This window comes from Nuphar pumila, chromosome 6 (assembly GCF_984573655.1).
Source record: "Nuphar pumila chromosome 6, dmNupPumi1.hap1.1, whole genome shotgun sequence".
Classification (NCBI taxonomy): domain Eukaryota; kingdom Viridiplantae; phylum Streptophyta; class Magnoliopsida; order Nymphaeales; family Nymphaeaceae; genus Nuphar; species Nuphar pumila.
In genome coordinates, this window is record NC_143254.1 from 102,021,125 (window position 1) to 102,038,269 (window position 17,145).

The 17,145-nt window shown below is 34.4% G+C and overlaps 1 protein-coding gene across 1 annotated transcript in view; it reads right to left on the minus strand.

Annotated features, from left to right (window-relative positions):
• Positions 1 to 4,463: 4,463 nt before the first annotated feature.
• LOC149835447 (cinnamoyl-CoA reductase 1-like) overlaps positions 4,464 to 17,145 on the minus strand; it is a 41,024-nt gene continuing 28,342 nt past the window's right edge. Inside the window, exon 6 of the mRNA XM_090008518.1 lies at positions 4,464 to 4,711. Within this exon, the coding sequence (XP_089864644.1) occupies positions 4,561 to 4,711 (151 nt within the window). The 3' untranslated portion in view covers positions 4,464 to 4,560. The remainder of the gene's footprint in view (positions 4,712 to 17,145) is intronic.

Sequence of the window (17,145 nt, forward strand, 5' to 3'; positions counted from 1 at the left end):
TAGATTTTTTTTTTTTTACAAATTTGAATTATCATTTCTGGTTAGGGAGGAATCACTCAAACAAGTTGGTCTAATTTCAGGAAAAATCCGAATGAAGCTAAACAATAGGATCTGAATCCTAATTTTTTTGAGGAATCAAAACACATCAGAATGATCTAATTTTTGGTGTGAATCTTTAAAATATATGTATGATGATGTGGTAAAAAATTAAGTCAAAATAAGACCTAATTATATGCGAAATGATGAAGGCAAAAATGAACCAGAATTGAAAATATCATCTCAACATCATTGAATGGAATGAAATCTCAAAATGGATTGATCCAATGATCAAAATATAAGATCTATCGTCCTAGATCATTGATGATAATGAAAATGATATAAAAATATGCATGAAAGCATATAAAATGAAATCAAAAGAATTGAAGCATAAATTAAAATGGATTTGGCCCATAAAATATAGAATTTGATTTATTGAAGATCAAATCCTAATTCTAAATGGCTAAAATAAAAATGCATAATGTAAATAGCAATTTGAATGGATCAAAGCATAGAAAATAAAATTTTACATGGAATTAAACTAGATCTACATTGCTATTACATGAAATTGAAAGAAAATACAAGAAAGAAAGGAAAAAAAAGAAGAGGGGGGGGGGAGGGAGGCGATTTTGATAAATTTAAAGAAATGGAAAGAAAAGAAAGGAAATCAAAAGAAAGAGAGAGATGTTCTACCTTGGGCTTCTTCTTCTTTGCTCCAGCCACCACCTTCAAGCTTGAGCCACCAAATGCCAAGGAGGAGAGTTTTCTTCTTTAGAAAACTCCTCGCTCAAAGGGAAAAGGGGGAAAAAAGAGAGGAGGAGGGAAGAGAAAGAAAGAACTTTTTTTTTGTTCTCTTAATTTATCAAACGCCAACTTGATCATTTGAAAGACTCCCAATGGGTCTATTTATAGTTGAAAAATGAGGTTGGCTTTTGCAAAACTTTAGATATGGGACTAAAAATTCTCAAAAAGTAAAAGCCAAGCCCATTGGGGCATTTTTCTTTTTTGTAAAGGAGCATAAATGCCCTTTTGGAAGAGCTTTTACACATGGCACCCTTGCTTTCACATGGGTGCTTATGTGGCAAGGGGAGGCTCATATGAAGTTGAAGTCAGCCCCATGTGGGTCTTTTTCCATTTTGTAAATGGGCAAAAGTGCCCTTTTGTCAAAAAAATGGCACATGGCACCCTCTTGCAAGAGGGTGCACATGTGTGTCTTTTTGAAATTTTCTAAATGAGAAAAAGGGGGTTTTCTTGAAAATTTGACACATGGAATCACCTTAGGGGTGATGCTCAGGTGGGTTTTTAAAAGTAAATGGGTTTTTAAAGATTTGCTAAAAAATGATTTTTATTTTAGTTTTTTTTTAAATACCAAATTGCGCCCCTCTTTGAGAACAACATTTTTTATTTTTGGTTTTGAAAATTAAAAAGAAAGGAGATAAAGTATGAATAATGAAAAGGGGATTTTAGAAATAATTGGATCTCAAAAATCCGATTTTGATTTATGAAATCCAAATTGGGCAAAACCAGATCCAGTTTGAAATTTTGAGAATTTTTGCAAAACATTGATTTTGGTTTATGAAATTTCAAAGATTTATCTTGAAATTAGGGATAAAAATTGGATTTTGATTTTAAAATTGAAATCCCCAAATTAATTTTGAATAAAAATTGGATTTGAAAATGGATATGGATTCATTTTGATATTTCGTAATCCAAATTGAATTTTAAGCTGGATCTAGGGTATTTTCAAAGGATTTTTGAAATTCAAAAGATTATTTCTTTAAAATTGGGGGTAAAGATTGGATTTTGAATTTGAATTTGAAAATTCCCAATTGACTTTAAATAAAAAATGGATTTTGAAACTGGATTTGGATCCATTTTGACATTTCGAAATCCAAATTGGATTTAAAATAATTTTCAAAAGATTTTTACAAAATGGTGGTTTTGAATTTGAAAATTCAAAGATTGATTTTGAAATTAGAATAAAAAATTAAGTTTTGAAAAGGATCTGGATGCAAACTTTTGAAAAAGATTGGATTTGGATCTCGATCTGATCGAAATTTGATTAAAAATGGGTACCAAACCCTAAATTATGGATTCCAAATGGAGAAAGCCCCAAATTCATAATAAAATTATGATTTTGGATCTAGATTCAGTTCAAAGAATGAAGTTGAATCTAGATTTGAAACAAAATCTTAGAAGTGAAATTGAATCTGAGATGTTAGATTAATTTGAGTTCATAATTGAATTAAACTGAACTTCTGAATATATTAGAAGATGGATCCAAACCGAACTGGATCCAAAATGGTTTGATTTGATCCTAGATATTTGATGTGATAATTCAGGTTTAAATAATGAATTAGACTCTGGATATGGATTTCTGAATAAATCAGATGAAAAGTCTAGGTCCAGAAACAAATTAGACACCAGATCCAGCATTAGATCCAATATCCGAATTGAAATGGATTAGATCTCAAATATTGATGAAATATTAGGTGAAGGAATGGATCCGAGTCCGAATTTGGGGTTTGTCCCAATTCAAAAATTATTGGAAACAGTGTCCCAAATAATTTTATTTTTTTAGGTCTTCACCCTGTAGGGGCAGAAACACGGTACTAAACTGGTCTAAACTAATTTGAGTTGGACTGGCTCAGAATGAACTAATTTAGAAGCTAGTCATACTCAGTTGAACTAATTTCAGAGCTAAATCACTAGCTCAACCAGCTGAAGTCGGCTTAATCTGGACTGTCTTGAGCTCAAACGAGCTAAAAATGAGCTCGAATGAACTGAAACAGAGGCCCGAGTATGAAAAAGTGATTTTAAACTGAAACTAAGCTACTTGAAATCTTGATGAACTTATATCAGACTTACTGGTATGAGATCTACTGGATTTGACTGAATCGGGGACAGTTTGGTTAAGATTTGAGCTAAAATGAGCTTATTTAGCATGAAATAAGTTAAATTAGCTGAAATGGTCAGGATTCATTCATCGTGAGCTCAGAGGAGTTAGAAATGACAATCATTCTAACTTTTCTGAACTCGAGATAAGTTTGGTTAAACCTAACTGACGAGAAGTCTAAGGGTGACCTAAGGGGGAAATGATAATTTTATTGGCTGAAAGGGGGTAAAACTAACCTCTAGAGTGAGGTAGACCTAGGGTGAGACTCGATATTGCCGTGTAAGGGAATGGCATCTTTGAAATGAAGATGTTTGGAATGGACTTAGAAAATTTGGGGTGTTTACAGTGCCCTGCTTGACTCGGCTATTGCTCTCTAGGTCTTATTTTCATTACCCTTTAACCTATCAAACCGCCTAAGCTGAGTCTTCTTAGAAGACTCTCAATCCTTCTGCAATATGAGAATAGTCATTACCATTTGTTTGGGGTTATCTCCGGGTTATAAAAAGAATTTAATTTATTTTTTTCACCTAAAGTACCGTAGCCAACTTAATGGCCTGGTTGAGGTTCTGGGGTCAACTCGTCACAACTCCAGACCTCAGCCTATCTCATAGCCCATGCACGTACTTCTTCGCACGAGCCTCATCAGTGGTGTAGGTGTTTGGGTAGCACTTATCTAGGTATCGAAACCGAGTGGTGTTCTTAACCACCATGATGTTGTCTTACTGAAGATCTAAGAACTCCTATATCTTGTGATCTTTAGCAAACTAGGAGAAGTAGGTGCCAAGAAATACCTCAGAAAACTGCGCCCAAGTAAGCGCCAATCGTTGCGCTGGTGTGAAGCGCACCTCTCGAACAGTCTCCTACCAACTTTTGGCATAGCCCTAAAGTCAGTAGCTAGCAAAGGCAACCTACCTCTCTACGAGAACCTCGAGGATGTCAAAGATCTTGTCAATGGTGCAGATCCACTCCGCCGCTGCATCAGTGTCCTCCTTTCTGGTGAAGGCTGGGGGACTCAGTTCCATGAAACACTTATAAGATACTCCATGGTTCGTAGCATTTGGCGCCCCATTGCCATCAGGGTGATGACTGTTCCCATTACCATTAACCCCGTTATTCGTGAGGTTCTGGCAAGTAGCTGTCAACATAGCGAGTGTCAAGGAGGAAATCCCTCTATGTAGTCTATCTTGTGGGTTGTTGTATGTCCATCTATGAGAAATTTAATTTGATATAAATTTCTATGTTTGCACAAACAAATTTTTTCTACTGATGTTCGTATTTGAAATCTAAGTTTAGAATTTGCCCAAATCATAAAAACTTAAACATTTCAGGAATTACTTTCATAACAGTATATAAAAATAAAAAAGAACATACTCACCAGACGATGTCGACCAGTTTAACGAGTCTGAGCCAAAATTCTCCTTCTACTTTGATACGAAGTTGTAACACTCCAAGATTTCTATTCCGAAAATCATGTAATTTTTTTCCAAATTTATTTTAAAAATTACAACAAAAATTTAAACCGGATAGATGCTTTGACATATTAGAGGTCTATCATATCCTTTTCAAATAAACTTCAAATTTAAAATTTAACATTCACAAATAAATAAATGTCCATTATAAACTTTAAATTAAACAATATTAGAGTTCTTCAAATTAAATAATATCAGAGACTTCGAGAACTTGTGAATGCTCATAATAAAAAATACAGGAAAAAAGGGAAAAGATCTGGCTTGATTCCTGTCGTAACTTCCCACCATGGCGGGGTCCTTTATTCGCAACCTAAAAAATATTTAATAATAATAGGGTCAGACTAATTAGTCCTCAGTACAGAAGTGTTATTCAATATATATAAATTAAAACACGCATGCAAAAGATCATTTCAATTCTCACACATCCAAACATTAATTAACACACTAAGGATACATATGATGCAATGCTTTACAAGACTTTTAATCATTCATACTTACATAACCCTTTCAATAAAAAACAATCACTTAACCATAAGCATCTAAATATGCATGAACAGTTAAAATGAATGCACTTGCCATTGCATAATTCAAACTATATACATGAGAGACTTTTTATCTTTAATCTGATTTTCTTTTTAAATAATGCATTCCATGTCTAACTAAATGTACAATCACTTTAGATTTTAGTTTTTAGCTCTGTGGGTACTAACATAGGCTTAAACTTAGATCAAGGTCATGGTGCATGTGTATTTTCATACAATTGTTGCTTTGGCCTGATCGGGCATCTTTCACTTGTTCTATAGGTGAGGGATGAGCGTATCGAGAGAGCGCTCCCAACACCGTCATCCCGATGCATCAGTTTTTAACTTATGAGTTTCTTTTCTCTATGCTACAGTCTAATATAAAAGATTTTCCTATCTTCGTGGTTGGGGAGGATCAACCTTTCGTGCTAAAAAACAGAGTCCACAAAGCCGAAACACTGCTTGCCCTCCCTTTGCAAGCATCGTATTTTAGGATCACATGGTTAAACCTTTTAAATTCATTAATTATATACAACACATACTTATGAATCAAATTAAAGGATTTAGCCTCTTTCAGGCTCATGGATGCATATTCTTAAAAATGCATATTTTATGTATCATTGCACAATGTTTTTCTTTTATTTCTGGCTTAAATATACATTCATCATGAGGCAATAATCATACCAATTAAATGCATCTAAATATTCACATTATCATGCATATGTCATTCATTTCAATATCAGGATTCATAAACTATTAAACATTCATATTCGATCACAATTGAGACTCTTTTCATCCAGTTTATTAGCGAATGGCTAAAAAAGCAAATTAGTGCATGAACACTTCATTCAATTCGTGCCTCATATTGGGACTCAATTCTTGCATAAAGATCATTTAAACACTTCATATACAACATGATGCAAATTCGCAAAAGCATACTCAAAAGCCGTGGAGACCGCACGTATTTGCTAACCGGGCCTTTGGCCATTTCAGAACCCGTCAGACCTCATTTTTTGTTTCACTGTTACAACTATTATAGAAAAGTGCACAATTGGTGGATAGAGATAAAATTTTGATAGGTTATAAAAAATTTTGTCAACTTTCCGATGCGATAAATTGTTTGTAAAAATTCCTATGGATGAAGGAGATATGACCAGTTTAGTGCATGCCTGTACTTTTCTATTTCGACTATCACAATTTAGTGCGTATTCTGACAACAGATCTCAAAATTTCATAGAATGAGTAAAATTTTGTTAGCTTTTCAATACAATAAACCTTTGTAAAAACTCCTCTGGACGAGAAAAATAAAAACAATTTACCAGTTGGGTGTGAGGCTGAAAATATGTAATAGTAGGTGATATGCATTCAGGTGAGCAAAAATAGGCCACCCGAATTCATATTTTTGAATTTTTTTTAACAACAACCCATCAAATAAAATATCAAAAATCCTAATACAGAATATTCACATAATCCATCATAGACAAATTCCATTTTCGCAGTCGTTAGGCTAGAAAATTGATCTGTCTTCCTAAATACTATTTTCTTAGAAATATTTTTGGTGTTTTCTCAATTTCAAACATAGAGTTCTATATTTTTTCATGACAAAAACAACAAAATCTTAACTAACATTATACAACACGCATGAGAACATTAAATAAAGAAGTGTAACAAAAAATTTCACAAGAAAATGATATAGTATACTCTACTATATTTTGAAAACAAACTTTATTTCTAAAAAACTCATAACACACGACATACATTAGATTTTGCATTTTTGTTTCAAGTGAAACTTCTTCTCTATGTATTGAACCAATTTTTCTCTGAAAAATCAGACCAAACCCCTCATCATGAACCCAATTCAAAATTTATGAAGGCTATTTTTTTAGCAAACTTAATACTTCGGATTCGGGCTAATCGCTTAAGCCTGATTTGCCAGTATTCGAACCCAATAGTTGTTTTGCATATTTTTTTTGCAGGGTTTAAATTATAGTTTTCATCACACAAATACACGTGTGTACGCCTCTGGTTCAGAGTGTACACATATATATTACCGTTGAAATCAATTTTTTCTTAAGTTCCAAGAAAACTGATTTTTGAGAAGGGTTTTCTTCAAAAAAACCTCTATATTCTAATTTTGACGAACCCAACACTAAATCTTTGCAAGGAAGGTTCGATACGAGGTTCAATCAATTAAAAATAAGAATAAACTTGTGCCTACAAGTTTCGATCTACGTATAAAGAATAGAACCCCCTATCTTTTTCGTGAAGACTCCTCTTAGTCGAAAAATAAATTCTTCCCAAGCGAACATGCCATCTGCTTCGTGTGGTGGCTGCGGCTAGATGCTCATCCCACTCCTTCAACATGTGTAGGTTCACCCCTTGGTTGCACAAGAAGGAAATCACAAAGAAAAATAAAAGAAAAAGAAGAAAGAGGAGGAAAGAAGGGGATTTGAGAGAGAAAACAAAGGAATTTCAAAAGGGGCCAAATAAAAGGGCATGAGCCTCTCCTCCCATTTTATAGTTGTGGGGACTAGATCAAGGGGCTTGGAAAATCTCCACACTTGATCTAATACCCATCTAGGTGTCCTTTCTTCTAGATTTTAAGTTTCCTTTTTCCTTTTTTTTTTATTTGCCTTGTGTTTATTTTTTTTCTACTTAGTGAGCTTAGGTTAATATTAGCTTAGGTAATATATATATGGTATATGGCATAAGGTGTGACCCCTATGGGCTGGTCGACATCCCCATATGGAGTTCACCTTTCCATATTGCATATTAGTTATATATATATATTTTCCACTTTCCTTTTCTCTTGTTCTTTTTTCTTTCCTTCTTAATATCCCGCCCCATCCTAGAAAAATCTAGGATGGGACGTCCCCTCCTTGGGAGGCCTTTCCTTAGTAATATAGCAAGTTTTGACTTGCTCTATGTGATTTGATGTTTAGTAACTTTTTTAAAGGCTTATAATTTAAAGCTTTAAATTAGTTTTTTTTTCTTAAATCAACAAATAGCTGCTACATAAGATGGGATGACCTACCTATGGACCTCTACCATTTTATGCATTGTGATTAAATTAAATTTTTTATTCCACCCTTTTTTTTATTTTATAAATTGGTTTTATGTAGTATTTTGGATTTCAAAATTTTCAAAACTATATATTTAAGTTTAAATGAAATGACTCCAAATACAGACCAAATTATTTTCAATTGCATATGAAATTATTTTAAACTTCAATTTGTTTAACTTATTTAAAGTCTTTTCTAAAAATGTTATTTTCTAAAAAATGCATTTCAAAAAGACTTCTACTAGGATTGACATGACCCATTGTCGTTTTGAGTACTTTATTTTTTTTTAAGTCCTAATCTAAGACCCAATCAATTTACATTGTATATCATGTATTATCATTATCAAATTATCACTTGTAAAAATATTCATAAAAATTTACCAAAAATTTTCAAAAAAATTGTGGGTGTTACATAGCCTACTTAGTTCGTTCTAGATCCATAGCCCTAGCCTATTGGGTCCACTTTGTTGAACCCAAGCCATAGAGCCTCAGCCCTACGGAAGTTGTGCCAGATTCACCTCATGCTGGTCAAACCATCTATGAGGGCTGCCTAAGCACGTGGTTTGTCTTTCTTCCTCTTGTTTTGCTCAAAAATTTTATTTTATTTTATTTATTGCTTTAGATTAGTTTTATTTTTTAGCTTGCATTTTGTCTTGTTTTTTGTATTTTTTTCAAGCTTCGGTGGTGCCTAGCACCATCGATGTCTTGTTTATTGTTTTTAGGATATCGAAAGAAGTACACACATCTGAATACATGAAGATCCAATCCAATGAATTGCGATCCTCTTGGAGTTGATCCCTCACTGTTGGAGGAGGCAAAACGTTAAACTTGAAGGTCGATCGAAGCTTTAAAGCCCTTCTAGTGAAAATTTTCACAAATCGAAAAAACATAATATTTTGCTTGGTGAAATAACTTTTAATCTACTTTAAAAAACATTGAGAGATTACACTCCTTATGAAGTCATTGATGCAGCATATGAGTGTTTTTTAAGATTGTTTGTAATTTTATTATTGTTTTGAAATTTGATGTATGCATCAAATGTGTAAAAAAAAATCATAGAAATAATTTCTATGAATAAAACAATCATTATTATTGTTTGAGTGCATACAATTTATTTGCCCTCTAAGTTTGATTATTGTTGCTAGGATACAAGCAGTTGTCATTATGTTCCCTTGCTTCTATTGCAAATGGTTAAACAACCTTGTTTGGGCCTTGGAGGGATGTAAGTGAATGCTTGTGGGAAGTTTCAGGAGCAATATTGACAAAATTTAGCTGCTGCCACTGCCACCTCTTTGGTGCCAAATGTTTTCACAATGGTGAACATCCACAATAGACTATAAGAGTGTTTTTTTGCCCATTTTAGTGAGAAAATGGGTTACTTTGATATTGAAAAAGCTATTTTTTTTCATGGTGAAAAACACACAAATTTTGTGACCATATACTTCATATGAAAGTGACATCATACCTTCCAGCACCCCAACCATGTGGAAGGGCTTTCTCACCACACTTTTTATTTTTTCATAATGAGTATCTTTTAAAGACTACTTTATGCACTTGGAGCCCACTTTTTATTTCTTTTTATTTCAACATGAAATAACAATTTCTCTTTATTAAATGCAAATGCACCTTTTACACATAGGGCCCATTGACTTTTTATGTCTCACGCTCAACATGAAACTAATAGTTTCTTATGGAAACTATTTTACATGATTTTGTTATCATGTAAAACATAAAACAAGTGAGGTTTGTATCTCTTTTTCATATTTAAAACCTACATTACATGGACACCATTTTGGCAGCGTGTCCTTGGACCTTGGTGACATAACCAAACACATGGACATGGACACCGGTGCACATGAATCTTGTTTTAATATTTCAACTCTTTAATAATGTTCCAAAAATATAGTTTTAAATTTAAAACATCAAAAAAATATTTTTTATTTGATTATTATCTTTAAATGCTCCTTGTCCTTGTGTCCTATTTCCGAAAAGATTTTTGAACTCAAGTCGAACACATGTCATGCATCCTTTTGCTTGCATATCTTTGTCACGTAGTTAAAAAACAAACACCCCTATTACACATGAACAAAAGTGTTCTCACCACCTCAAATAACATATATTTTGTTAGTATTCATGATGTTTACGAAATGCAAAAAACTTTCAAATATAATTTAAATTTTAAAACAAATATAAACAAAAATATATTTCAACAATGGCATTCAAGCACTATTTAGGCTATTTTTTCTGCTATTCTCTATTGTTTAGTTTTTAGCTTTTAAAATAAGAGTTTGAATTCTTTTCTCTATCTATATATAGGAAAACCCACATGTTCGAACATGTTTTCCTTCAAACTCGATTGAATGTGGTGTGTGTTCTTCTTTTCTTCAAAATATGAGAATTAGTTGTGGTTTTGAATCACCGCTAATTCTATGTTTTCAGCCCAGAGATCTAGATGTGGTCAAGACCACCGCTAAAAATAGCTAGAGGCAAAAAAAAAATGATGAAGCATTGCCGTTTGACCATGCATGATTAGCGGCGACACTTTGTTTGATGTATCATCGACCACTTTATGGGTTACTATATGTATATATATATGTGTGTGTGTGTGTGAGAGAGAGAGAGAGAGAGAGAGAGAGAGAGAGAGAGAGTAGCTACTAACCACTTTTTTTAGCAACGGGTTTCAAAGGGTTTTTTCATATTTTTCTTAAATCTGACCATACAAATGTTTGATTTTATAAAAATTGACTCTTGGATCATTGATAAGGTTTTTATAAGGTTTTAAAAAATGTCTTTTTAAGATTTTCTAAATATTTAAGGCTTAAAAAACATGTTTTTCACCAAAAAACACAATCCAAATGTCGTTTTCTAGTAAATCAACTGTGTCAAACACATATGTACTGTCAATGGCGGTTAGCTAGAAAAGTGATTAGCAGCTACCACATTATATATATATATATATGGCCATCAAATGTTAAATCTAACCATATTGACTTGTTTAACATGGTTTATATATTACATTATGAGGTTTTTTATCTTGTGTAATGCACCAAATTTGATTTATGAGCTAGAGAAGCTCATATTTCATAAAGGTACATGTGGTTTATAAATTGTATAAAACTTCTTGTTAGAATACTTTAACACATGAAAATATCAAATAAAACATGCTAAACTTAATTCAAGGGTTATGATTTGTTTTCTAACATTAGATATATATAAATCAATTGTATAATATCATAAATTATGTTTTTTTTTGGTGATAGAACAACAATACTTATGTTTTTTCAAACAAAAAAAGACCACCCAAAGATGCACACACACACACACACATATATTTCTCTTCACCACGATCTACCTAGAGGTTCATGGTTCCTCTGCCTGGTATGCCCCTCTCTCTCTCTCCACTTCCACTGGTGACAAGGTTGTTATACCTCTCTTCCCCCCCCCCCCTCCCCCCCCCACTGGTGACAAGGTTGTTATACATCTCTTCTCCCCAAGGGAGGTTGCGATAATGATAAAACTTCTTTCTTTCTTGTTATGAGATATGGAAGATATGCAAATTCCACTTGAGCCATTGACATGTAAAAATGCTAATTTTAATAAAAAATAGCTTATTATTTTATATATTTGAGTGAAACAAACATATACTTAAAGGCATTTATTTGACCTTCTGTTAGGGATGCAAATGAATTGGATGCTAAATACATGAGAAGTTAGATCTGGATCGAATCCAAAATAACCAAAAAATGCATAGTACATCATGGATCTGATCCACTTGAAGCCCTACTCTAATTCGAGGGTAGGAGGCCTTACTTTTGGTCCAATATGGGGTCAACAAATTAAATGTGTCTATCACTCCTTTTCACATGAAAATGTTATCACCCCACCCCCCACCCCCCCACCGTATGGGAAAATGCGTGTTTTGCATGAAAGGGGGAATGCTACTAGATGTGTAACAAATCCTAGCTTATTAAGCATTAGTTACACAGTGTTGCATGTTATGTGGTTTTTATCCAAATCAGTCTTCACAAGGGAAGAAACTCATTTTGTGGGGAGGGGGGATGTGACCCCATTCTCATATGAAAATAATGTGAGCCATATTTTTTTGTATAGGCAAGTTGGGATTACGCAGACCCTCACAAGTTTTAAACTTCAATGTCCCAACACATGGTGATGTGCATTAACAACTCCTACCTAACAAGTGGAGCCCCCGTTGGTACATGAGACACATTTGTTATATAGGTCATATATCACTTTATGTTAAGGGCACTTGTTTCTGCCATTGTCAATGTGCTCTTTGCTTTCAAGCTGAAGAGTCCAACATCCATCTATTTTTTAGGCATACAGTGGTTGCCTTTTGTTAGACCCTTCAAAAATTTTGAAATGTGAGATTCAAAGTAGGTTTAGATTTTTTATGGATGAGAATTTTAATTTAAGTTCAACAAACTCAATAGGGTCGAACCTGAGATTCTTGGCTCATGGGACCTGTGCTGCACGTGTTAGAAGTGCATAACCCTGCTGGATATAGTGGAAAAGAGGTCTAGGGTTTCTCGTGGTTGCAGATTCAGCAAAATTGGAGAAACATGGTTAAACGACTAAATCGAGTAAGTGCAGTTTGGCCCCGATAAGTGTTTCAAGTGCAGTTTCAGTCAATAATTAAAATGACCTCATCCAGGGGTTCTAGGATCACCTAAGAATGTGTGTAAATGTCTGAGATATGTTCTAAACACTAAGAGAGGATGTTGACAATTAAAGGTTACCAGATTAGGGAATTCAAGTGTTTCAAGTACTCGACATGATACAGTTTTGGATTTCAAAATCTAGGAAACCAATGAAAGTTAATCTAAGGCTAAGAAAGGGTTGTATAAGTACTTAAAGGTTTGCAACATGTTGTGATGAAGTTCCTTACATTTTGGAACTCGAACCCATGATCTGTAATGTGAAAACATCACTCAGCTCATCGAAAAAGCAAAACACAGTGTCTGGGGCACTATGGAGCTCGGGCTCCAGAGAAGGGTTGAACGTCCAACCCTTGTGGGCCTGGTTCATTGAGGACTAAGGAGATCGTGAGAGAGTAGAGAAAGAAACGAGAAAGATAGAAGAGGGAGAAAAACATGAGAGAGAGAGAGTTCAGAGAACTTTAATGCATTAATCCATTAATAAAGCTTTCCAGACCTCCTTAAATATTGAGTTGGGGTTTGAGTCCTAATTACCCAAAGCTTTATTCAATTAGAAAAATTAATAACCCAACTAAACTAAGACTCCTACTTATCTAAGGACTCCACACTAATTAACCAAATTAATTAAAGACTTTTAATTAAAACCAATCAACTAGACTTAATTCATTTCTAGAAGAATGGGTGGGACGTCCCCTAGGACTCTTTTGGATTCACGACCTCCTCATGTACGCCCCTCTGCTAATTGGCCTGCCTCCTGGTGATGTCATGTGTCCAACTCCTCCTCTTTATGGCTTAAACTCCAAATAATTAGTTTTTCTTATTTAGAGAAGCTATATTAGTTGTTAGGTCATTATCCTAGGACCTACACTGTGTTGGTCGACTCTCATGGGGCTCTAAAGGTGGCGTCTGGATCCTGAAACTTGAATATGCACCATCTTCTGAATTTTGAGTCATAGCACCTTTTTCGATAGATAAAAAATTCAATGCGTAGACATGCAAACAGAGCCTCTTACGCGGGGGTGACAATCAACTTATAAATAAGTCTTGACATTTTAAGTTGTTATTCAGTAAATTTGGCTACTTAAAAACTGTCAAATGTTTGGCCAATCTCAAAAGTCTCCTTGTCAACTTATTTTTAATTGCATATTTATAGTTCATCAGCAAGTTTTTCGATTGTTGCACACCAGCCAACACCTTGATGGCTCACTACTCCGTATTGGATTCCACTTGCAGAGGAGTGGTTAAATATTAACTTTTATAGTCTCTTTGTCAACTTTGGTGTATTACTTACATTATGAGAAATCTTGATTTTTTTTCATTAGTAGGTTGGTACAAAGATCTTCTACCATAGAGAGAAGAAAATGGTTTTATTGGCCAAGGATCCTTTGCCACAGGGTCCATTTATGTGGGTGTGAAGATGCACATGGGACCCACACCCTAGGTGTTTCGCAAATGCGTTTGAACGACGATACAAACACCCCCCTTAGGGTGTGTTTGATGGCATGTCATGCAGGATGCCACACCCATCAAATATTTGATGCGGGTCAACGCGTGTTGATCGCGTCAGTTGAATAGTGAAACACCGTTTCACCCTCACCCCATCTTACTACAAAAACAAGACAAAAGGAACATCACTTAAAAAAAATGGGTGGAGGGGTCTAACCACTACCCTCTCTCATTTTTCCTTTACCCCTCTCTCTCTCTTATGCAGCCGCTGGGTAGCGAAGCCAAAGGCAAAAGGTTTGCTCTCTCTCTCTCTCTCTTCCCTTTTTCTTCTCTCTCCCTCTTCTTCTTCGTTTCTCTCTCCCGTTCTTCTATGTTCTTCTTTGATTAAGACTTTGATTATGGCTCTTAATAGGATTTTTCTTTGATTAGGGCATTGTATCAAATTCTTTTAATTAAGGTTTTTATATTTTGTTTGATTAGGGCTTTTCGTTGATTTGATTGGGGTTTTTTTCTTTGATTTTCATTGACTAGGGATTTAAATCAAATATCTTTAATTAAGACCTTTTTTATTTTCTTTAATTAGAGCTTTGAATCAAAATTATTTAGTTAGAGCTTCTTATAGTTAATTTGATTAGGGTAATTTTTATTTTATTTGATTAGAGTTTGAAGTAGGGCTTTTAATATTTAATTTTATGGTTTGTTTATGGTTTATTTTTATTGTAGTTTAAGGTTTTTGGTTTATTTATGATTTATTTTCTTGTATTTTAGAGCTTTATGATTTACTTAGAGTTTTTGCATTCATATATAAAATTATAAATTATTATTTTTTCCCAAATTGCCCAAAATTTAGACATTTGTTATACTTGGATCCAATTTGAGACTAAAATCCAACTTCTTTGATAATCTTTCATAATTAGATCCAATATGACATTGATTAAAGCATTTATATATCAAACAAATGTCAATTTTTATTTTTCTTAAATTACTCAAATATTAAACTTTTTGTTTTTTGTTTTTTAGATCCAACCTGAAATCCATATTTGAAGCCAAAATCTATAATAAACATGTTAAAACACTCATATGATAGGCTGATCGATAATATAAAATGAAGTTATCCAACCCATTTCCATATGTGTCCAAGTTATTTGCAAAACTTAAAAGTCAAATGCCCGACACAAAGAGCACAACTTCTTGTTTAGTCGAAACAAACGCTACAAAATAGACAAAAAATGTGTTTGTTCCATCCAATCTTGAATAAGCAATCAAACACACCCTTAAATCACACTATCAGCTCCTAGATAAAAGTTCCAGATACTTGACTTAGTTTCTTGTTTGAATGGAGGTCCATGTCTAGGATCCATTTAATATTGTTCTTGCACCAAAATTGTCCAATAAATATTCCCATTTCCCTACATCGCGTGGCTGTCCTTGATAGCCATAAGCAAACACTGATATCCTTATAGGGAACTGGTAAGGGTCTGCCTAACCCCATCTTGATTATATATATATATATATATATATATATATATATATAGGATAAATATGGGCTACTAATGAAAGTATGAAACTAATGATTAAAAATTGTTTTCTTTTAAAAAAATTCCAATCATTTGTAGATCAACTGTTACAGATGTAATCTACATGGTTTGTTTATTTAGAAACTTTTAAAGGGATAAAAAAGTGAATGGCTTACAATGTGTTGATTTTTTATAACTCAAAAGATCATAATTTTACATCAGAAAAGCAATGTTCAAGGCTTGATCCTTAGTAAACAAACCATGCTGAACACATATATGTGGTTAGATTGAATCGATACAACTTGCACTTATGATTTTTAGTTCATTAGTCATTAGTAAGTAATATTAACTCATATATATATATATATATATATATATATAATCTTCCAATTCATGCAAAAGAAGGGCTATGGTACCAAACCATGTGAAACAAACACCCCTTTTTTAAAAGCAAGCTGGGGTTAGACAGATCGCCTACTAACTATACAACTGTACCATTGGGTTTTGAACCTGCAACGTCCCAACACAAGGTGACGTGCACTAGGGTGAATGGGCTATTATACTGGGTATTACTTGGTCTGACCCATAACATAAGATGCAGCGACAGTGCTCTGTTGCTCATCAGCAAATTGGTTTTGCTCATCCCCAAAGTCATATCCCTATCTTTGCCTGATTGGGATGTCATTGATACTAGTAGTTTTTGATCAAATCAAACTCTCTGTAGATGTGATCTACCTTATTTATTTAGTGAATGTCAACATTTAAATCACCCAAATGCAACTCGTTTGTAGATTTTTTTGGTGATTAAAAAACTCAACGGTTGATAAAAGACAATAAAAACCACACTAATTCATCAAAAAATACGATTCAAGGGTTGATTCTTATTTTGTGGAACATACAAAGTCCATTTGCAAAGGTCAGATCTGAGGCCTCAAGGGGGGTGGCATAGTGGGTGGGGCCTTCTAGGGATGGCAGTGGACCGGGGTGGTGGTGGGAGACAAAGTCACCATCCCCGCCCCGTCTCAAAATCCTACTCTCCATTCTGGCACGAGTTTTGATTTTAACCTTTTTTCCGGTTTCATGTCCTCCATCTCCAGTCCAAACGAGGTGAGGCGGGGTGAGACACCGTTTCCCCTCAATCAACTTCCATCTCTAAAGAAGGATCGCGGACGAGGCAGAGCGGGCATTGAGGACGGCAGGGCGAGGGAAAGCGTAAGTCCATCCTTGCTTCCATTCTGGCATGAGTTTTGATTTTAACCTCGGTTCCTGCCTCCATCCCCAATTAATGTCTTGCATCCTTGAGTTTTACACTACCCGCATGAGCAAGCCATTGCGGAGCATAGGCCCCGGAGTAAGGGTCCTTAGTTTTGGAGTTTTAAGCTGCCGCCATGGCTACCTTAAGTATGATAAGGCTGAGCGAGGGCAACATAAGCATATCAGATCATGCTGAACAGGAAGTATATCAGGTCATGCTGAAAATGAGCGTTTTTTGCTCATGCAGACATCGTGGTCGTTTGTTTGCA